The sequence below is a fragment of the Falco naumanni genome, chromosome 5 (assembly GCF_017639655.2).
Source record: "Falco naumanni isolate bFalNau1 chromosome 5, bFalNau1.pat, whole genome shotgun sequence".
In the NCBI taxonomy this organism is placed as follows: domain Eukaryota; kingdom Metazoa; phylum Chordata; class Aves; order Falconiformes; family Falconidae; genus Falco; species Falco naumanni.
The window spans coordinates 85,836,798-85,860,760 of record NC_054058.1 but is presented as its reverse complement, the minus strand read 5'-3'; the positions used below and the strand labels follow the sequence as shown (position 1 = coordinate 85,860,760).

The window sequence follows — 23,963 nt, the reverse complement described above, 5'->3', positions numbered from 1 at the left end:
TTCATCAAGAAAGGCTTAGCTAGAAACATGGATTCCCTGCTATTTTACCTTGCTTTAGGAATAGCCCCTATAGGAATAGTATCTTTTCATGCCGACAGTCATGCCCTGTTTTGTGCCTTGCACAGTAATAGAACACATCGTCAGTGGCTACCTCCTATGTACTTTCTCAAGTCAGATATTGCATTTTAAGGACCAGATCCTGCTCACACAGAAATACCTGGCTAACAATGCATTACTTCAGGTTCTGTTTTCCAAACAGTGATGTTTAAATCATATCAAACTTGTGCTGCCTATTAGCTTGTTTATTAAACAGATCTGCGACAGCTGCTACACCTGCATATGGACCTAGCACTCCTCTAAAAAGTATGTAAAAATCTTTGGGCTGAACCTTGCTTGTGCTCTGGTTGTGTTATGCTGTAGCATGGTATACAGTGACCTGCATGCCAGCTTCGGTGAAAGATTTCTCTGAAAGAAATTCTGTGTGCAGAACCTCTGAGGCAGAAGGATTCGTTAGGTGGCTCTTTCAGTGATTGACCTGTGGCTATTAAGTAGCATCCTGACTGAAGTCACAGGAAGCCAGCATCCTCACAAATTGGACACCTGGAACTGTATTAGAAATTATTCCTGCTGGCTGTGCATCATATGTTTATGATGCTTTTTACCTGGTTCTTGTGACACCTACTCAGCAGAGAGTACAGGTGTTACGCTGAGATATGTGCAACTGGAGCAACAGCTAAGGAGAGACAGTGCATAGCATTCAACTCTGAATAGCATAATCTTGGCCTTTAAAATTTTGAAATATTTCCTAACTGATTAAATGTGTCACAAAGAAATCAATGAGCTTGGGCTGCAAGCCTCAGCAGTGTGCAATGGAGGCCAAGGAAACAAGTGCATAATATGTAAGACAAAGTGTCTGAAATCTCATTTCACTTTGCTGCCCAGTTGCTCTTGGGATCAAGCGCCACTTATTTTTAATTTGAAAAACCTAGATTTTTTTCCTCTGAGAAAAAGAGGAGAAATATGCCATTGACATCTTGAGAAACAGAGTCAATAATTCATCAACAATTAAAACATTTTATGCAAATGGTCACCTTTCATGTCATCTTATTTACATGTGGCACATACTGTACTAGAACATAAAATGTTTAAGCCCCAAGACAAAAATACCGCCAGGAGGAAGAGCTGCACGTCCTGCACCAGTTTTGAGATTTTTGTCTCAGGCCTTTTTTTCCCCCTGTATAAAGAAGGAATTTGACTTGTAGTCCCAGCAAGGACAGCGATGTAGAAAAATATGGTACTGTCTTTCCTAAAGAATTCACCTCCACATCCTCATTTCTGTTCAGAAAGCGTTAAGCCAAGATTGTTCCTGAAATAATTTCAACGGAGTTTCATCACAAACAGAAATGAGCTTCGTAACTCGGAAATTGTTAAATTTTCCTGTTAAAGACTCAGTCAACTGAAAAAGCAGCAGAAAACAAATCATCCACTCCTAAGTACAGCAACAAATTGAACAGGCCTCTCAATAAACAAGATGTATGGGCAGTGCTGTATGCTGCCAGGTTTTGCACAGGACAGCACGTGTAAGGAGTAAGCGACACCAGTCAATCCTCCTTGCTTATACCGATGCAGTAGGCTTCTAGAAAACCCTTTTCAGCGCTCTAGCAGGTTGCTTTATTGTAGAGAGAACTGTGACCCTGCTCCTATCTTTCTTTAAGATGTATTTGCTGTAGACAGTCTGCTCATCTCCCCTGTAATGCCCAGAATAAAACATGGCACAAGTGGAAAGGCATGAGTAAGACATGGGAGGTCAGTGTTTTTCATCATAAATCTACCCACTAAGCTAATAAATTTTTATCAAACCTTTCTGGAGTAAAAGTTACAGAAGATAGACATAGAAACAGAAGAACATTTACTTTATAGAATACGTATTTCATCTTAAGCCAAGGAAGGGATTTTGTTAATAAACAGGAACAATTAGTTTTCTAAAACATTACCCTCAAAATGTCTAGTAAGGAATTTTGAGCATAATATGTCCTCACTAGACAATGATGAAATTGGACTGCACTCTTCAGTGTACTTGTTTACTTAATGTTTAGCCACCTTATGTCCGTGATACTGTAGTGCAATACGGTTATGATGCAAGCATAGAATTAACTAACAAAAACCCCGTTGTTGCAGTATTTCTCAAGGATGGGTTTTGGGACATCACTCCCAAGTAAAATCACCAACTCCCATCTCAAACAGGAAGACACACCATAGCATGGTTTATCTATTAATTCCAATTACTTGGCTATCTAAAGAATTGTTAACAAAATAACACATATATGTGGAAAATATTAATTTCTTGTTCTGAACAAAGCTAGACCAGAATCCTAAATAGTGTCACTTTCCCTAGGACAGTTATTTCAGTGGAGGGTCTGACCTAGAAGACTAAAAGCTAGACAGAACGTGTGGTTACCTGGTAACTAGCATCAGCTTGCTATAGGGAATCTAGTGAGGAGATGACAGAATGGGGGAAGGGAGCAAAATCCAGAGAAGAAACAAGTGTTTCCACCTCTCCGCTCCCACAAGTACACACATGGACTTAAGAGTTCAAATTGCTCTGGCTAGAAACAAAGGAAAACTGTTATTTAGGTAAGGTTTTGTTCTGCTGCATGTATTAACTACTGTGTGCAAATCTGTTACCTTTCCATTCATCTATGGTTCGCTCCTTATTCTCTATTGTCTCATCGTACAGCTCGGCTTCAGGTTCATCATCTGGATCGTGATACTGTACAAAGTATGGATGTGCAAGTGCTTCTGAGGCAGTAATTCTTTTATCGCTGTCTAATATAAGCATCTTCTCAAGAAGATCTACAGCTAAGGGAAAAACAGAAATGCAGTTCAAAGCCGGAAGAGACCATCTAGAAATAAAAGAGAAGGCAACTGTTTACACACAATCTACTCTCACTCACCGTAAACACAGTTAACATTATTGGCAAACCCACAAAATTTAAGCAATATAACGAATAAGTTTTGAAGATTTTATACTGTGAATACAATTTTCAGAGCTGAAGGAAGCTTCTGGTTTGCTTGCGGTATGCACAAAAGTTCATTATAGTCAGACATCCAAGGCCTGACTTCATTCTGAAAAGACCTCTGTGTGCTTAGAAGTTAAATATTCTGTGTTGAGCATCATCTGCTTAACTTGGTCCCAATCAGTGCAAACTTAAGTAACTTAAAATGTGAATGTGAGATTACACTTTTAATTAGCTGCAACAATGAAATCATCAGATGAAAACCCCAAAGTAACTTTACAGAATCCAGCATAAAGAAAGTATGTTTGAAGTTGACAGTTGCAGAGTATTAGAAATGAGAGAGATCTGTAAGGCTGAAATTGATTTTATATGGAATGTTTATCACAACTGTTTAAAAGACTAGATAAAAATTATTTTTAGTGCTTTCATATAAGCACTATCATTAATTTGCCTCTTTGATTTTTACAGTTTGCACTTCATGCAAATAAATCCCATTTTTTATAAGAAAGCATTCACAGCTACTTGTATTTGTAAAAAATAAAGTTGTCTTTTAATACACAGAATGAATTAAAAACATTTTAACTCATAGTACTGCCCTATATACAATGTTTTAATGCGTGCTTGATGGAGCTGACCAGGCAGAGTAAGATGACTGATGACTCAAACATCTCCTTTGCCATGTCACAAGGAATGGTTCACAAAACCATCTCTTTTGCACAGGCAGAACCAATTGGTCAGACATAAAAACAACAGTGCTGGATCAGACCAAAGGTCTAGCCTGGTATCCTGTGTCCAACAATGGCTAATATATTCCTAGGAAATAATACTCAAAAGGGTCATTCAAACAAACAGCTATACTTCCTGGTATATTCTTCTGCTTGCCAGCAATTTACAGCTCATGGCCTTCCTGAGCCAGAAGTGATGCCTCTAGTCTAGACCATGTGACATTTTTATTTACTCCTGCTATATATAGCCAACTTTTGCTTTTCATCCACAGACCATTTTCCTTTAGGACGTTCCTGTAATCTCCATCAGAAACAAAAGACACAGACATCATGGAGGGATAAGTCTCAGGATGAAAGGTTAAGCAGTGTTCTTCTCACTGGTCTGATCATTATTATATGGGATTATCTAGCAAAGGAAGACTTGAGTTCCTAAGTTAGTAAAAATATTTAATCTTTATCAGTCTGACTTTCTTACCTAATGGATTGGCACCACGAAATACTGCTTTCAAATCCTGTTGAGGCATATGTGGAAGAGATTCAATGTATTTTCTTGCCTAGGAATAAATCAATACACATACCACATGCACAGAGGTTAAATTTTGCCCAACAGTAAATGTATCAACTCTAAAAGTAGTATTTTTTATGTTTCTTATACATGGGAAAAGGTTTCCCATGTATAAATAAAACTACAATGTACAACTTTGTTTTAAACAGTCACTCCTGTATATCACACAATAAGGAAGAGAGTTTTAAACAGGCATATTTTCCTCTAAGGATTATGTGTTAGCACTTGCATTTTCACCTATGCTTACTGGTTCATTGCAGTATATTCCCAGGGAACACACACATGTAATGTTCAACCAGAAACTGCAATCTAAATTGTCTTTCAGTTACTCTCAGTGAAGTCTGAGTCCTTCCCTCCTCTCTCTGCTGTCAAACAGCAGCTTCACTAACCAAAGTACAAATCCTGATACTCCCAGGGCGCAGATCTTCTGATGTTTAATATAATTTATAGCCTTGTCACTGTGGCTGTGAAAACCTCAGCTAGGAAAAGCCTATCCACATATTGGACCCACAAATGCCAGCATGGAACCTGCCATTACATAAGCTATGGATTTCTGGGCTGAGGTAGATAGGTTGGCAAGAGAGGAGGTTGAATGCTAAGGGCTGGGATCAGACAGAACAGGGAATTCAGAAATGGAGCATTTAAAGAAGAGGCAAATGGCTGTCCCCAAATCCATAAAAGAACCCAGGTGGTCTTCAAACAAACCTTAATTCCTTTAAAACATGTTTGTGTTACAGGGCTGTCTCCCTGCATGCTTAGTAACCCTGTAAGACTATCTGCAGGAGGCTAACTAAGCATCCTTGGCCTACTGAAGACAACAAAGGAAATAAAGTTTTTCATACCAAGCAGCTCCATGACTTCAAGTGAGATAGCAGACTGAGAACTATTGAACTATCTTCCGGACTATCATGAAGCAACTATAAAATACTGTGACATATCATCTGTGCGATCCTACAACCACACTTGGGAAACAGATCCTGTTCCCTACACTGTTCTGTCTGCCGTCATGTTAATTTCTGCCGCTACGATGAACTGATATAAAAATATCTTAAGTCACTATATAGCACAGTCTCTTTTCAAACTGTGTTCTAATTTAACAAGGCAGACAGATATTTTTTTTCTGTTTCTTGTAAGATGCAAGCATATTCTAGCAAAACTCTAGACTACCTACCATTAGTGACACGTTTCAGTGTCTTATTAAAATAAGCAAGCCTTCAAGCGATATTTCCCAACCTGTTAAAACTAGGTTAGTATTTTCCTTTTTTATTATGGGGGCAGATAGCAAGGCTTTCTAAAACTTTTTAGGAGCTGTAGCCAGTCATGCAGAGAACAATGTTTACAGATTAGTCAAACACCTATTTTATGCTGCTGCCTTTATGAACTTTAGGAAACACCTGCTAGAAGGTCAGGGTGTGCAGATCCTATCAGAGTTAAGTCTTCCAGGGCATCAGTTTATACACATGTATGAACAGCAGAGCAAAAGAGAACTGTCACACATTCTTGCATGGAATCTACAGACTAGGGTAGAAACAAGAGGTGAATTTATCTTATGACAAACATCTGTGGATTTGTGCATTATTTGTTTCTTTATGGACATCAATTAACATTGCTAATCCAAACGTGACTGAACAAGACACGGTCAAAATTCTCTCCAGCCTTGCCCAGAAGTCCTTTGAAAACAGACATATCAAAGTATACTTAACCAACCTGTTCCCTCTGCTTACATATTCACCACAGAAACCCAACCAACAGAATCCAGACATTTATTCTGCAAATAATGAAATGCAATCACCATTTAAAAGCATATTAACATGAAAAACTGGCACAACAGCTCACTAACTTGTGCTGAAACATCCCATGAGGTTAATCTTTTGGTTTCCAATTCTTTAATCCTCCACTTATAACTGAAAATAGGCTTATCATTTCAGAAAACCTCTGAATGTGCTGTTAGAGCAACAGAAAAACACTTGTCCAGGACTGCAAGCTACGTTAAGAAATATCTAAACAATAAGGCCAAACTACTAGGTAAAGAAGAACTAGAATGAAGGAACAGAATAGACACTCCCTTGCAAGAGGCAAGTACCTCCAAGCAAGGTACATACCTCCTTTAACATTGCTCCTCTAACTAGGCAGCTGCAGCACAGAGGTGACCTAGCAGCACTGCCATTCATTAACTTGGTTTTTGTGTTCTCCGTATGATCTAAAGGTATAATTAACCCCAGTGAACCAGTTCCAGGATTCTTGTAGCTCACTGAGGTATGCTCCAAAACACAAGAAATTAAAGACAAAAGCAGATACTATCTCCAGTAAATATTTAAGGTGCCTAATCTCATAATCAAAAAGCTCACAAACTGACTAGTTGTGGGTAAATCATACATTTGCATACACTACTTTGAATGTGTTACTGCAAAAACCCACAGGATCTTAATAACACATAAAAGCTATACAAGGACCTACGCCTAGGATGGCACAGTCTGAGATTTGCTGGTTGATCCAAGCCCTGGCACAAGGATGGATCCTCCTCCTCCTGCACTGGCCATTCCCAGGTGCTGGGTACCCACAAACTCGGTGCTGTGCACTGACCTGTGTTGATGAGGTTTTGTTATGCTTGGACCTGCCAGAAGTACAGTGTTGTTCCAGCTCTCCTACTGCTTTTGCTTACTTAACCCACAAGCGTATTCATTAGTAAGTTCAAACAAAACCTACTGACATACACACAAGCTGAAAAGTAGCCATTAGTATTAGTCTGAGGCATATACAGAAAAGGTTTAAGAAAACATCTTCAGCTCAGGAGGCCTCTGTGTGCTGTTGTTTATCTGACCTTTTACACTGTGCTCATCACCTGCCTTTATCAATCAATACCACATCTCATTCCACAGCTGGATATCGATGGTTATTGCTTAAAGTAAATCCTTTAAGTGTAGCTTGAGCAGAGAAACAAAGTGGAAATTGTTCATTTACTAGATTATTATTTTAAAGAAGTCATACGGAGAGCTAAAAGTTACACTTAACTACAGGTATTACCATCAAAGTGGACCTCACACAAGCATTCAGACAGATTAATAAATACAAATTTCAAATTAGGGATCCAAATAAGAGCATTCATGCAGAACACATGATCTAATTCTGATATCTCTGTTTAGATCCTTTACAACAATGGAAAGCATAAAAATTACAGAGACATCAGATTTTATAGCAACAATATAGTGCTCTGAGCTGAGAACCAGTGTGAATTTTTTTTTATTGTAAGTATAGCAGCAAAGTAAAAGATCATCAGGACGAATTACAAAGCTCCCATCAAAAACTGAGTACATAAGAACAAGTACCAAAATTAATCCAGCTGACAGTCAAAGCATTTGGATACTTCTAAAAGGAGTTTTTTTTGAATAGTAGCATTCCAGCAGCAAAAAACAGAGATCACTATGAAGTGTTTGCTCATTTCCAGATCAGAGTATCTGTGTAACACAACCACGACAATTAGAGCAAAGAATGACAGAAAGTCAGTTAACTGGACGAAGCTGTGAACTCACATGTTCTGATGATATCTTCTTCAGAAGCTCAGAACTGGGTGTGCCCACAACTTCCATTATTCTCTTTAGTTGATCGATATCTGCATTATTTCAGGGAAATAAACAGCACATGGTCCTTCTGGATTTAAACAAGTAATGAGCTTTCACGCAGATAGTTAAGATGTTTAGAACTCTTCAGCAAGACAACTCCATTGTAGTTTATAGGATACTCATTCATGTCTGGTTAGGCCTAGTCCTGGAGCATTAAATTCTCCATGGTACAATATGAATCTGTCAGGTTTGCCTGTACGTGAGAAAACAGCACGCAAAATAGTGCTTCCTGTCCCAGTTCCCAATTTCACATATTCTTAAACAATTTTAAAAGCACATTTATGTTTCAGTGATCTGAGGGCTTTCTGAAGAACAGTCTAATACGATACAGAACGGCAGAGCTCAGAGGTTGTGATCAGCAGCCCAGGGACCAGCTGGAGGCCTGGAGATGGTGTTCCCCAGGGGTCAGTGCTGGGTCCAGTCCTGCCCAACCTTTCCCTCGGTGCCCTGGATGAGGGGACAGAGGCACCCTCAGCAGTTTGCTGGTGATACAGAACCGGGAGGAGCGGCTGATCCCCCAGGAGGCCGCGCTGCCCTTCAGCCAGGCCTGGACAGGCCGGAGAGCTGGGTGGAGAGGGACCTGATGGAGTTCAACAAAGGCCCGTGTGGGGTCCTGCGCCTGTAACCCCAGCACCAGCACAGGCCAGGGGTGACCTGCTGGGGGGCAGCTCTGCGGGGAAGGGACTGGGAGTGCTGGTGGGCGGCCAGTTGCCCATGGGCCAGCGGTGTGCCCTGGTGGCCAGGAAGGCCAGTGGGATCCTGGGGGCATTAGGAGGATCGTGGCCAGCAGGTCGAGGGAGGTGGTCCTGCCCCTCTGCCCTGCCCTGGTGAGGCCACATCTGGAGCGCTGTGTCCAGTGCTGGGCTCCCCAGTTCAAGGGAGACAGGGAACTACTGGAGAGGGCCCAGTGGAGGCTACAGGGATGGTGGGGGGACTGGAGCATCTCCCCTGTGAGGGAAGGCTGAGGGAGCTGGGCCTGTGTAGCCTGGGGAAGAGACGGCTGAGGGGGGATCTTGTCAATGCCTACAAATATCCTTAAGGGAGAGTGTCAGGAGGATGGGGCCAGGCTCTTTTCAGTGCTGCCCAGTGACAAGGCAAGGGGCACCGGGCACAAACTGCCACACAAGAAGTTCCACCTGAATGTGAGGAAAAAGCTCTTTACCTTGAGGGTGACAGAGCACTGGGACAGGCTGCCCAGAGAAGCTGTGGAGTCTCCTTCTCTGGAGACATTCAAAGCCCACCTGGACGTGTCCCTGTGCAACCTGCTCTGAATGAAGATGCGGAGTGAACCAGTTGATCTCCAGCGGTCCCTTCCAACCCCGACCGTTCTGTGATCCTGTGAGTACATAGGGCTAGATTGCTAATCTGAGGGCTGGTAAATAGAAAGTTCTCATTTGGTAGCTTTAAAAATCTGTTTTATATCAGTCTCAAGATTAAAAACTTTGAAAATATTTATTTTTCATTGTCATGTATGATCTGTGAAGTATACTTCATCTTCCCTAGAGACTCAAGGTTATTTTAAAACTTTATTTAAATTGATGTAATCATATAATTGTGGAAAATATTTTATAACAGCAAAAATTATCTCAAGTCTTGAAAACTATAGCTATTCATTTTTCCAAATAATACATATCATGTAATCAGTCTGAAGCACGGTCACCATCCAGATGATGAACATCTGGACAATGCCTGTGGTTACAATAGAGCCCAACGACGCTGAGCACAAAGAAAAGGTCAGCAGGGAGACTTGGTGTCTCAGCTCTCCTGCACAGTTTTTCAGGCAATTCTAATGTCATGTTGTTTTGCACCTGGCAACAGCTTAGTTTTAGCAGAAGTGTTTGCTTTTTGAGGGGTTTCAGAGTAGCGAGAAAAGTCAATATTCAGTACAGAAGAATGTGCCTTTGTTTCTCATATTAAAAGCTTTCCTCCTCCGATGCAGTTCTTTCCTTATTCCTCATTATGTGTTTTTCTTCAGCTTTCTTTTATTATTTTACTGCTCTCCTCAGCAACGGCTCTTTTTTTTTTTTCCTCCTGCCAGCACAGGAAACGCCAATGGAAATCCCTGACGCTCCAGCAGGGACCACAGCACAGCACTGAGGAAAAAAGAGGGTTTTGTTGCTCCTGTAGCATTTCTGGAACTGCTGGCTTTTTTAATAACAGGACACAATGTGCCTATTAACTCATTTATTATTTAAAAGTTAATTTGTTTGCACTTTGGGAACTTCCAGTCTAAAAGCAGTTCTATTTTTTATAATTATATTAGTTAATCATAAACTTTTGCCTTTACTCAGCTTCAGTTTTAAATTATGTTATTTCAGTAAGACACACACATGGAAGAAATCTGCTCTGTTGTAACTAGGCTATTATTTAAATTCAGATAAACAACAAAGAACAAATGTCACTTATTTTGTTTAGGAACATCTGTTACTGGTTTTTTTTTCCTACCAGTGGGTCCCTCATTCAGCTCTCATATACACTAAACTGAAAGATTAGCAAAAATTTGTTTACTGTTTTAAAAGCTTGTTACCTCAAAACCATTTCCATAGAAACACTGAGATCGTTAGAACAAAAGGAAGAATTAGAGACATTTTTATATCTGCATTTTAAGTTTTATCTTAAGGATACAATCATTTCCTGGAAATAGGGCCTTCCCTTTCAATAGCTCTGCCATGATGCATCCAACCGACCAGATGTCAACTGCCAAAAGATGGAGACAGAAATGTGTGTGATGAATTGAAAAGATTCTTAAACAGAGTTTCTTCTTGGTTTATCACTATATCCAGCTGTAGCAAAATGCAAGTCCTCACAGTTTACCTGTTTGATTGTAGTGCATCCAGTTTAACATAATTTCTGGAGCTCTGTACCATCTTGTTGCAACATATCCGGTCATTTCATCATCAGTTTGTCGAGCTAAACCAAAGTCTAAAATCTACAGAATTAAAATAAAATAAAATAAATAATAATTTTTAAAAATCCCTTTTCACTTTTGTTATAGGTACTGATTTTCCACATTGCTTATTTCTGAGTTTATCCATAGTCCCTCACTACTGATGGAGTAAAACAGCAACACTGCAGATGAGCTCATCTGCTCTTCCTGCTGTATCACAGCACCCTACAGGTCTGCATAAAGGTGCTTCCACTGCGATGAGCCTGGCCCTTTGTCCTCTAAAGGCAAACTTTACTTTTTGCCTCAAGTTTAATAAACTCACATTTATTTGCTAAAAATAAGCATTGCTGCTATAAAAAAATGAAACAATATCAACGGGGAATGTTTGTGTAAAATGCCAATGGTAAGTGCCACTGGCCATTTAAACAGCTAAAGACCACGAGCTGATCAAAAATCTGCAGAATTTCTGTTGTTTCCCTCTCATGTCTGTCTAAGCATTTTACCCAAATCACACAACATTCTGATGCCACTAGGAGAGAAACATATATCCTGTGTAACAGGTAGATTTAAACCATATACTACCTGTTTTCAGTGGAACTCTTCCACAGAAACAACAGAGGAGCTCTGTTTAGGTACACATATTACTCATAGGCTTGATAGCAAGAGAGAGCATGTAGAGGGGAATGTTTTGCTAAGTTTACATTGACGGGAAGTTATTTAAATTAGATTTCTCCTGTTCATTTCTTTGCTTTCTGTTTTTTGATTTGTCTGTGTCCCACTAATGGTGGAGATAAAAGGTATCCCTAACTCTGAGACTGTTGTGAAAGGGTACCATCTAAGCCTCAGTGCTGTTCGTGAAATCAGTCATCGGAGCTAGTTAGCATCTCTTCAAATAGAAATATGAACTAAGATCAGTGGCAACCTCCTGTGATGAGACCCAGGATTATTTATTAAGCTGATAGCTAATCCTTTTCATTAGGAGTAAAGAAATTTTAAGAGTATAATCCAATTTAAAGATATAAAAAGCCTAAAGAAAAATATTAAGATATAAGTAACATGTTAATATCTTTACTTCTAATATATTTCAGAAGTATTATGTATTTCTTAAATAAGCAAAAAATAAAAGCATGAGGCAAACAAGGCATGAATAATGGCATGAAACTCTAGCACTAATGCCTTTACTTTTATAAGGGTTTCAGCAGTATTTTTCTTTAATAGCTGATCCCTTCTATCAAATGTGTACACACACATGTTTTCCTTCTTTTTGCTTCTATTCCCTTTTTGTTTGTACTTGGAAATATCCACTAGTTTGTTCTATCTGAAAATAACTTGGTAACAGAGGAAGTAAAGCTATAAATATAAACAAAGCAAAGAACAGCATAACAAATGCTAAGCAGGGATGTGCACAGATACCACATAGTAGAAAAAAAGATTAAAAGTCTCCTTTACTTACAGTACAAAAATACAGCACACATTTTAGAGTGCACGATCAGACCCAGATGACCCGTAAAATTTCACAGATGCTGAACATACATGCATGAAAACATTAGAGGGATAATCATGAAGCTTGCTGAGCATCTGCAAGCGTCACTAAACCAAACAGGAACTACAGTTTCTTACCACAGATCTGGATTAGCGCGAGAACCTAACTGCATTGCTCTTATTCACTATTGTGATTTTTTGCTGATCTTGGAAGTATTTGGAATCTTTTCTTAAATCCCTCGCAGCTGGAATAAAGTGATTACATCAGTCTCAGTCACAGGGAGAACGATGTTTCTGGCTGTCATGGAGAAATGCTAAACTTTTCATTCTTAGGCTTAAAGGCTTAGAAAGATAGAAGACATCTCCATGCTTATTTTGTAATATCGCATCACACAGATACACAAAAGATACATATTTATATAGATGTGTACATTAAAATAGCATTTGAGAAGTGTGGATTACTGGGTTCTTTTTGGAGGGGTTTGGGTTTGATGGTTTTTTTGTGTGGTGGTTTTTTTTTTTAGTGCCTATAACTGGTGATACTGATATTAAAATCATTATTTAATTTAGCTTGTAAATTCTATAGATATAAAAAATGTTAAGTTGTTACAAGGCTTCATCTAAACATGGCAGATGCAGATACATATCACAGGTCAAACTTTCAAGACATACTCAGTTAAGTACCCACTCATGGGCCAAATTATTAGCCTATGTACCATCTGCAAGGAACTAGGGATGAACATCTGGCAAAGATACTTGTGTTCATACTAAATTAACATTTGGGAGAAAACAGATATTCATGGAAATGTGTTTTCTATACCAGGAGAGCAACAGTAGCAAGCAGTTGAAATTAATGGAATCAGAAATAAAAACCAGAACCTAATATTTTCTCAGAAAACTGTCATCTTGAGGGCTTTTAGAACATCCTTCATTACAACAGCATGATACCTACCCTCAATTCACAGTCTTCATTTACGGCTAGGTTACTGGGCTTCAGGTCCTGTAGCAAAACAGAGAGTTAGTCAAGTACAATTTTAACCTTTTAAAGTATAACTGTGTCTTAATAACACTTTTGATGCACAGAGGGACACACTCCATTTTTATTATTGCAATGAGTGAACTCACCCGGTGGATGATTCCAGCTGAGTGAATATACTGTGAAACAAAAAGGAAAAGAAAAGGTAAGACTTGAAGTTAGAGGTGAAGGAAGGTACGAGTCACTTGTCTTATCTTTTAGCTTCTGAGACCGATGGTTTTATAAATAGAAAAGACTTACGTCACACTACATTTTCAGATCAAACGGAGTTATGATGAACTTCAAAACCTCCTTGTTTTGTATTACCCAGAGCTAGATATTTCAAGAAAGGTAATAACCATGAAGACTAGATTCTACTACAAAAGAACTTGCAGTGATTCTTCTGTTGAAAGTTTCTTACCAATTTGGAATTTGTTCCAGTCTCATCTGGATGTCCATGTTGCTCAGCTAGTGGCTCAGTGAAGTCAGTGGCCTAGCGAGCAGTATGGTTGACTCCTCGAGTCACCTTCCCATACTGTGAATGCTGATGTGGTGAGAGAGACTCACACCCTGGGACAGGTTAGCGACCAAAATACCCACCTAAACCACAGCACTACCTCAGGTCTACTTTTAAAGCAGGGGCCCAAAGCAGTGTATCAGTGTCTGCTATTTTACATAAAACATTAAAACTCAAAGACTGAGAAAAGCTTACTCTGTAATTGCCTACAGTTTACTTGCTAGGATTAACAACCGATTTATCTATGACCTAACTGACCAGGATCAGCAAGACCCTGAAAATCTGTTCTATTCTCTAGAGGTGAATTCACCTGCTTTTTCATAAGCAGAGATTACATGCAAAACCTGTATATCAGCTGAGAAAACCCTAAGAAAACACAAGGGCATTCTTCTTGTTGCAGACCTATGCACCATTTATTGGAAGGGCAGGGCCACCCCCGAGCTCCAACAGCTGCGAGCAGCTGAATGAAGAGGAAACCAAACCACTGCTTGCAACAGAAGGAGCTGTGTCCCTGCTTTGCTGAGACAATGACAACATCTCCTCCTGGTGCCACCAAGCAGTCCTCTACCAGCCAGCTCAGGAGTCTGTTGAACTATGCAGTTCCATGCCAATGCTTCGTCTGCTTCTGCAGACAGCTTCTGCAGGGCACAAAGCCTGTGCTCCATACTGCTGAACACACCTACCAGCGAGCCCAAAGCTTACTCAGGTATGCAAATACACGTTGTAATGACTCCAGCAGAGATGTAAGTGAGGAGGTGCATATGATCAAATGTTCTTCGACTAATGAGACATGAGAATTTCAATTCCAGAACAGATGAGAGCCACCATCGACCCCTCCCCTTTGAAACAGAGCCAGAAATGCACCTGAGTACATTTCTGAAATTCATATTCACTTTAGAGCAAAACTCTTACTATTATTTAGCTTTAACACAACATAGCCTTATATTCAAAACCGCAAGCTGGATAATTAACTCCAGAATCCATCTTCCTAATTAAGCTATTAACTTAAGTAAATGAGACAAAGCAATTAAGGCCTCAGTTCTGCAATTTTTATTCACTGAAATCTGCACTTAAACTGACAGAACCCTCGCATGCATGAATAAAAATTAGTCTCAGGCACAAGGTGACCTGCTGAAAATCAGGCAAGTAGTATATTTCAGAGCCAGTATTTACCAAGTCTTGCTTTCAAACACACAGTTATTTTCCATGTCTAAAATATTAATTACTGTTATGTTAACTACTAAAGCAGCTGACCTTTCTCTTTTCTTTTTGCTTATACCCCGGAAAATCAATGCTGGTCAGAGAAAATGCTTATCACCTAGTAACTGGAAGTATTTTCTACATCTTCTCCTGTTTATAGACACTTCCATGTTTAATGTCAGCAAAGTGGTATCTATTTTAATTCTTTTGGAAGAAAATTTTGCTACAGTTTCATCGCCAATTGCCCGTGTTATCTAAACGTATAAATTTTAACTGATACAATTAAAGGGAAACAATGACTTTACAAGCAGAGTAAATCCTAGGTGATTGTGTGCAACATCACACATCACTTGAATAAACCACTTCCAGACATTTCCCAAAGAACCAGTTGACTTGGTTATCTCTTCACCCATGGGATGCTCTCCATAAAAATCAGGGCTGTAGTTTTCCAAAGCACAAATGTGAGTTACTTGCCATATCATTCTTTATCAATTCCACATTCTTTAGAAGTTTTTTCATTACTATCTTGTGACAGGTGAAGTATTTAAAGCACACAATGTGCCCTACAGAACATGTCCACTTGAGACACTACATAGCAAGTGATTCTCCCTCAGTAATAACTTAAATAGACACTGATCTAAAGTTAATGTTCAAGGGGAGTATTCACATGTATTGCACATGTAAACATTAGCAGGCTTGAGGTCTCATTTCTGGTTAGAAAAAAGATCTGATAATTTCTGAAATAAAAGTGCACAGATAGCCACAATCAAGACAAATTAAAAAAAGTGTTTAAGTACTGGAGACTGAACCAGTCATTACTACAACATTTTGGTTGCTGACTCAAACTCCTGCACTCAGCCAGTACCTTAAGACCTCGAAGTAACTGATAGATGAGAAACTGTATATGGTCATCTGTTAATTTCTGACACTTCACAATGTTATTCAGGTCAGCACCCATTAAATTTGTCACAAGATACCTGTGAGAATAAAACAGAGAACAAATAACATGCTTCATTTAAGAATGGCAGAACATAAAAGCCTCCAAAAGCATCACATCTAAAGAGTAACTACACACTCCCACATAGGTTTCTTTTCCATTTTCCACTAATACACAGTTTATGCCCTTTAAATCAGCTATAAGATTTAATAATGGAATCACAGCTATGAGGTTTAATATTATCATGAAAAAGAAAAATCCTTACAGTACATTAAAAGCTTATATCTCTTTTCTCCATGACACACTGCAGCAGTTTAGTGAGGGGAGAATGCATCAAGTTTTGGGATGAATAGGAAGCCTCACCCAGCATCAAAGTGGAAGCCTGAAGCACTGAAACTATGGTACCTGCAAGGCCCCAGAATATCTGATGACAGAGATTAACATTGGATTGGTTGAAATAAGAGTGTTTTGTGTAACTTCCCTCCCTGCCCCCACTGGAAGTTTTATTTTTTGACAAATTTTGCAGAAACGTTGATTCTTTTCCAAAAAACCCAGTGCTGGGACAAAAGTATGCATCTATCATACCCAGTTCTCATTTATGTAATTCTGCCCCAGAGTCAAAGGGGTTTGGCCACTAATTTCCGTTTAAACAAAAATATATTCATTACTATTTCTTCCGCTAAATTGTTTACTTAGTGCTTATACATGATGAAACCAAGAGTAACTCTGCATAGATCATATGTCCGAGTAACACCAAAATACACCTAGTCCTAAGTTAGTTAGGAACGTAGCCTAAATTTATTTTGTCTCTAACCAACAGAATACTTTCCTGCATTCCTCAACTATCCCATCTAGCTGTGAAAAAAAATAATCTACAGCTAACACATCATTGAACTGAAAAAGTTTCACGATTACTGGCATTTATGCAGCATCAAATCATTTACCATATACCTATAATTTCAAAAAAGTACTAAAATGAGGCCCATCGTCCTGCCTCCTTTTTTATGGAAAAGTTGCAAGAAGATTTGTTGGGGTTCTTCACACAAAGCCAACTGTGGCTGCAAATGTACATGCTTCCTTTTAAAAACCAAAGTGGTACTTACTAACTAGTCAGAATGATTTTAAAATTTTACTTACACTTCATTAAAATTTTCTATTGACGTTGCAGGTGTAAAAACGTCTAGCAATCCTATAACCTGAAAGATGAGGGAACAGACATTTTATTTTTAGAAATCTGTAAAGTGACATTTAATTAGTGTTGACAGTGCTTAGCATTTTGGGGATGAAACTTAACAAAAATATGACACATGGTCATTTTTTAAAAGTACAACTGGCACAATAGGTGGTCTATACAGGTATAGCGACAGCTATCTTCATGACCAACAGAAAATTACATTAATTACAAAAAGTAATTACAAGACTTTGGACAATGAGAAATAAAGGCAGGAAAAGCAATGTCTCATTACAGAAAAGGTGACACATGGCTTGTTAAATTATGCACAATTTTGTCGGTTTTCTTGTTCTGTTGTCATTTAATTTTCTTAGCACCCCTTCTCCAGGATACTTTTCACTGCACTATATTTTATTCAGGCTTCAATTCATCAAGTTACTTTTAAGCAGGTAGATACTCCCAATGAAACTAATTGCCACATAAACTTAGAATAGTACTCAATTATTTGGGGCCTGGAGTTCTACTATCTTTCATCTAGATACTAAACTGTTGTTAATTTCAATGACGGTACCTGCTCTTAATTTCTCAACAGAATCCAAATTCAGCAAAAGCAGGTTTTTTTTTCCTGGACTGATATTCAAGAGCAGTCAACAGCAGCGAGCAGAACACTCTCACTGCTTTAGTTAGAGTGAGACCACTTGTTTTGGATTTCACTAGCTGCATCTTCAAGATGAAATTAGATCACTTTTAAATAAAAAGGCAGCCTTTTACTGAAAGTCTCTACTTCAAAGGCCAGTACTTCACTACACGTAAGATGGCTAGGTCTAGGTATCTTGGGTAGCTTAGAGTTGCATATACTTTTCGAAAAAGATTGTACCTAACTGAAATTAAGCTATATTTCAAACTTTTCTCATGAAAATCCGAAGGGAAAGAACTTTCTCTCCACTTACATTCTCATGCTTCATGTGCTTAAGCAACCTAAGCTCCCGGTAGGTCCTCCTCGCATGAATAAGTGATTGGAAAGGTCTCGAAAGCTTTTTTACTGCCACCTTCTGTCTTGTTTTGGTATCATAAGCTGAACTGGAAGAGAAAAAGGAAAAGTCCACGTTGATGGCATGCTCAAAGCTCTCAGCTAGTTCACTGGAGAAACCTGTACTCCCCTGGGGACTCTCACTCCTCCTTTTGCCCTCTTTCACCTTCTATCCAGGGACTGCAGCCAGGGAAGCCAGTCAGCAGTAACTCCCGAGTATTCAAAGACAGTTCCCTTGTTTTCCATCTTGCACATTGCTAACGCTTCTGATAATGTTCAAAACTCATCCCCAAGTAACCCTCTCCCAGATGGCGCGAAAAGTAACCAGAGAATTTAGCTCCTTTAGTGCAGCTCTAGCCTCCAGCTCCAAGGCAAGGCTTGTAGGGTAACATGGGGGTTCACGCTCTGGGTCTTACTGAACAAATTGGAGTCTTTACTAATTAGAGGAATGTTGCCGTTGTGTCTAACAATATTAATTACCTGTGTGACCATTAGCTTGCTAGACTGTTAGGGCACAAAACTGGTATCAAATTAGGATGTTGACATAGCCAAGGCCATAGTGTTTCCTTGGGAAATGCTGGTAACAAGCGAACAATGGGTACACGTCTTACACCCCAGCCCACAGATCCTGCTGACAACACAGCGTGTGCTTCATACAGATGGAGATACCCTGCTGAAGAGGACACTAAATACGCACGTCACCATTTGCACAGAAGTGAGACACACTGGGTTTTGTGTGTTAGAAAGACATGACAAGCACAAGAAGCCACAATAAAACGATGTCCGTCACATAGCACAGGAATAAAAAATGATCCCTAAATGTATTACTTCATGACACTACACATGAAAATTATAAAATGATTCAGTTTGCTACCTTCTTTTATGAAGAAAATAATTTTCTTGCAGTTGTTACTCTTATCCATTAAGTTAAAAATGTGATCAATTAAACCACCTTGCAATTCTCTGTTGGAAGTGCGCATAACACTATCTATGCTTGCCAGAGAGCATTAGCAAGACCAGAACCTTCACACGTTTATCTTGGTGAACTCCGAGTACACACATGAAAATGAGATAACATGAAAAATGCACAAGAGCAAGATGACAACAGTCAACAGTCACACCAAATGCTATTAGCTCCTTATGAACCGTGTTGCAGACACTCCTGCAAATTGTGGTCGGAGACGCCTGCTGGAGACAAAAACATCACTCGTGCCTGGAGTAGCTCCTAAACTTGATACACCAAGCCTATCATCAGCTCCACATAGGTTGTCTTCTACACATATTTGGTACTCTGCTAAAGTCACGAAGAGCCAACTGAAGAGCAAAGCCTCTTTATCTGCAGGCAGCTGGAGGACAAGGTGGTGTTTCTAATGAGAAGCAAGAAAGTACACAAGCAACAAACGGGCAGGAAGAAGAGTGGCATCCAAAAGGTGGCTGTGATCCAGTTATCCTAGAATTGTGTCAACCTCCCTGAAGGCCAATGCAGGGCACAATCCAGCAACATTTTATTAGATAAAAACAGAGTAAGAGGAAGTAGATTTAATCATGAATTTCTTGCAGGCACCATTGAAAGAGTGAGTCACTCATGAGATAAATGAAAGAGATAAGCCAATTACTTAGCTAGCTTCTTGCAAGCATCACAGAAGTGGATCTTCAGGGAAGTTTTAAAGGTGTACAGGGTTGCGGCTTTGCTGAGCACCTTGGGAAGGGCATTCCCTGAGCAGAAGAAAGAAAGCATAGGAAGAAGGAGATACAACAGAGATAATTGTTCCAACAGTAGAGCAGGGATGACAGAATTCAGGATATGAGGATGCTGCATTGCTCAAATACATGGAGCAGCTGAAGAATGAACAGTGTGAGAAGAACTGACAACAGAGGTATCTTAAATTCCACATCACTGGCCACAGGGACAACATGAAGGTTGCACAAGTAAATCTGAAGAATTAAGAAGGGGCAACGCTTAGCCGTTAATATAACAAAGATTAGACATAATTGCCCTGCCTGGCCAACTAAGCCCCTGGAGAACACCACCCAGTCTCACAAATACTCTCTCTATCCTTTCCAACTTTTTTTTCCAGTGGAAAAGGAAATGTTTATCCAGATAAATAAATAGCATTGCCCAAAACAGCAGTCTGTACTTAACATCTCAGGTTTTCTGGTAATTCACAAGCCTTCCACTCATGCTTGTACCGGCTTGTGAAATACTGCATACATTATACAAGGCTAGGAGGAATTCTGTTTTAAATCCTATTACCATGATAAACATCCCTCTCCTCCCAATTCTAAGGTCAAATGTGGGTTTCAGTGATTTAAAAAACACTGATCTTTAAGACAGATTTATTTTTATACTCCATATGACTCAAGGCTGCACAGCTTTCAGATGGTACGCAGCACTAGGGTTTTTTAGCTTCAGTAATTCTTATGACAGCAGCTTTTTAGACCCAGGATGGAAGCACATGGGGGGGGGGGGGGGGGGGGGTTGGAAGGGGAGAAAAAAACAAACCCAAACAAATGGCAACTTGAGTCCTGGGACCTCCAATGGGAAATCATGAACTGGAGGTGCACCGGCCAGGGACTGACTTGGTTTACGTGAGTTCCTTTGCAGTCAAGAAACTGTATCAAGTGATAGTCAGAGCTAATGCCTTCAGGGTCTTTCCTTGCCTGGTTTACCATCATCATAATCCAAGTTATTAACAGTGAAGCATTCAAAATTTTAGATTGCTTGCTGTTTGAACTCTCTTGTTTGTCAGATGCAAGGACGACGTACACCTGTCACCTCTGCTACTGCCTGTGATCACATTTTGCAAGCAGCAGGCCGCCTCCTGCATTCCTCCCTGTGTGCACTCACACCTCCATGTTGGACTCTGTCTCCCCCTCTTGCTATTCTATCATCCTAGCTGCAAGCTGGGCTGTCCCTTGAATCCCCCAGCATCCCCAGCCAACAGTTAGGTGGCAGGATGAGCTGCTTCCCCTTCTGTGTGAATTCCCCAAGAACCTTCAGCGTTCAGGCTAGTCCCTGGGTAGGACATCTCTGGTCTCAGTCACAGTGACAATATGGGCCCACCTCTGCTCGGCACCTCACGGGCCTGTGACCAGCCTCACTAAACTGATTCAAAACAGCTTCTTAAAAAAACCACAAAAAAACTCACAAACAAACCGTGCTGTTAACAAGTTTGACTTAACAAGGAAGGAAAGGGTTAGAAGCCCTCACCTTCCCTCTCCCTTTGTGACACCCAGCTCACCCCACCCCCACTTCTTCTTGGGACTGGAGAGGGCTTCTCTCTGCCAGCCCCTTGGTGTTTGCACCCCCTGACAAACAACCACTGTGGCAACTTACGGTGCCTTTTTCTTCGGCACAGTCACTTTGCACGGGCTCCAGCTTTGGCCAGCCACTTGTGTATATACCCGGTTTACACTGACACCTGGACACAAACAATCCTTCCACTGGTTCAGCTGCTGCTCCCTGAGTTTCTTTGAAACTACTTATTCTGAGGTGTCTTACCTCTGCTTACGATGTTACCTCATGTACCTGGACAGAATGGATATAAACTTTGACACTTGCAAAGGGATATCATCTCCCATCTCCAAGGTATTCTTTACTGTTAGCACTTCATTTGTTGTAAGCAGTGAAAATAAGTGACTTTTTAATTGTGCATCATCAGTGACTATTTCTGGCATCATCATTAAGCAGTATGCTCACATGCCTCAATAGCATATGGGAACACCACTTTAGATGGACAATTGTAATATAAAAATAAACAATTATTACTGTTTTTTTAATTTACAAGAAAAAAAACTTGTAACAATCTTAGCCATAGCTTTTGCAGATACAATTATTCTTGACCCAGAATGCTTTGCAGTTATGACACAGTTTCTGCTGTCTGTCCTTTCCAAGATCAAGGATAAACCCCCCATTATTCTGCTTACAGGGATGGCACCACTTTCACGCAGATTAGAGACTTCTGCTTCGTGTGATTTTCAATCATTGCTTAAATTAGACCTACCTTTTCAGTGTTGTCAACGCCTATATTTAATAATTCTACTGAAGTTCCACTAGATGAAATATGATTCTCTATTTATATGCACATTTTCCCAGTCCTTAAGTTTTCCAAGGAAAGTTTGAACATAGGAAGCTAAAGTAGTCTAAAAAGTCAGGAGGCAGAGAGCACAGGATTTTAACAGCTTCATACTATCTTCGTGACTTTTGATGGGGCGTGGATTTCTACAGCTGATGTTTATAAACATGGCCTTACATACAGTCATTTCCCCAGTATCCACAGCCAGTTCATCCTCTGTGGTTGCAGAGCAGCAATACAGGACAGGCAAGCCGTTCACGTGCACAGCCTGCTCAGACCCTTCAGGGCTCCGGGGATTAGAAGCACCCTATTCAGCTATGGCTACGTAGCCTTCAGGATCAAATTTGCTTCAACAGCTGGAGGGCAGCTTGTGGGAGCCCAGTCTAACAAGCCACGCACGGAGCCAACTCGTACCCTATTTAGGGAACTCCAGTATCCGATGCAGGAAGGACACTTCCTGGGATCAACTGGTCCCTTTGGACCACAGCCAGTCCCTGAACTTCCTAATGCTTTGGGCTTGGAAAGGGCTTATGAGCTGGGCACTGTACTACCCACCGTGCCAGGAAAAAGTTCAGCTTGAGTGAGTTCTCCTCATTCCCAGAGCCAGCTCAGGTCTAGCTGGTGCAGAACGAAGGCACGACCCAAGCTGGCTGCATGTGGTGCCAGTCTTGTGTCTGCAGCAAACTCCCCATCTGCTGTAGGCTACCTGTGTCAGCCAATATTCCATCCCCATCACCCCAGATAACCACGAGGTTTTGGTTGTCTACAAAGCGTGATGTTATGCTTGTGGAAGCATTGCATCTGTACAAATAATTTGGTATACTTATTCTCAGTGATTCATTTGGGGTTAAGTGCAAATAAATACAGAGAAGAGTTAACTTTTCCAATGTTTTTATATATAATTTAGTGTCCCAGCTTGTCAGGCTGATATCTCTACATCATCAGAAGTTTGACAACTGGTTGGACACACTATAACAAACTTGGAGAGAATGCTGTACAGAAGCAGATCCTTAAATTTGCTCCATGTGACAAGGACACTGGGTCTGGGTTTTCCCCATATTGTTCTAGGCTTCTGGTTTTATTTCTTCCACTGCAGCACAAGACAAGCTTCTTTCCTTCACAGGGTCACATTCCTTCAGAACACAGGAAGATTCCCCTTTACATGTAAGTGTTAGGAGAAAAAAAACCCCGAATTAAAAATGCAATTTATGCTCAAAACACAGATTTACAACTTTGTGCTCTTATCCACAGACCTCAGCATCCTTTCATGTACCCACTGACTCCTTCCATTACAGGAGACAGGAACCTCCTTGTGGACAAACGTCCCCTTAATTTGTAAGATCCTGAATTCCTGAGAAAAACAAGTAACAGCAGCAGAAGGGTGTCTGTGAGCAAGCACTGAGGGGAAGGAACAGAAGAGGGGTCAACACACAGAGAACCTAGCCATTGAGGTAGGCAGCCCTTACTGCACCATGCATTGGCAAGTAAGGTAGAAAGGGGGACACACAGGAACACTGCTCCCGGACGTCTTCTAGTGCCTAATTATATAATCCAGGTTTCTCACAATTCCAGTGAATGACAAACTTTTTATGTGCATTTCTCATAAATGTCACATAAGCGAATGAAAGTCATCACGAGTAACATGGATTTTGGTTTTTGTTTGCAAGGTTTAGTTTGTGATCTTTGTCTGCTGGGATTTCTCCCGGATCTTGTTTTTTAAT

At 40.2% G+C, this 23,963-nt stretch overlaps 1 protein-coding gene across 1 annotated transcript in view; it reads right to left on the bottom strand.

Annotated features, from left to right (window-relative positions):
* MAPK11 (mitogen-activated protein kinase 11) overlaps positions 1-23,963 on the bottom strand; it is a 33,500-nt gene that overhangs the window by 1,235 nt on the left and 8,302 nt on the right. Inside the window, exons 2-11 of the mRNA XM_040596154.1 lie at positions 18,087-18,216; positions 17,103-17,161; positions 15,894-16,005; positions 13,422-13,451; positions 13,249-13,296; positions 10,742-10,856; positions 10,553-10,624; positions 7,838-7,917; positions 4,218-4,296; positions 2,686-2,859 (exon numbers count right to left, since the gene is read on the bottom strand). Coding sequence (XP_040452088.1) covers positions 2,686-2,859; positions 4,218-4,296; positions 7,838-7,917; positions 10,553-10,624; positions 10,742-10,856; positions 13,249-13,296; positions 13,422-13,451; positions 15,894-16,005; positions 17,103-17,161; positions 18,087-18,216 — 899 coding nt within the window. The remainder of the gene's footprint in view (positions 1-2,685; positions 2,860-4,217; positions 4,297-7,837; positions 7,918-10,552; positions 10,625-10,741; positions 10,857-13,248; positions 13,297-13,421; positions 13,452-15,893; positions 16,006-17,102; positions 17,162-18,086; positions 18,217-23,963) is intronic.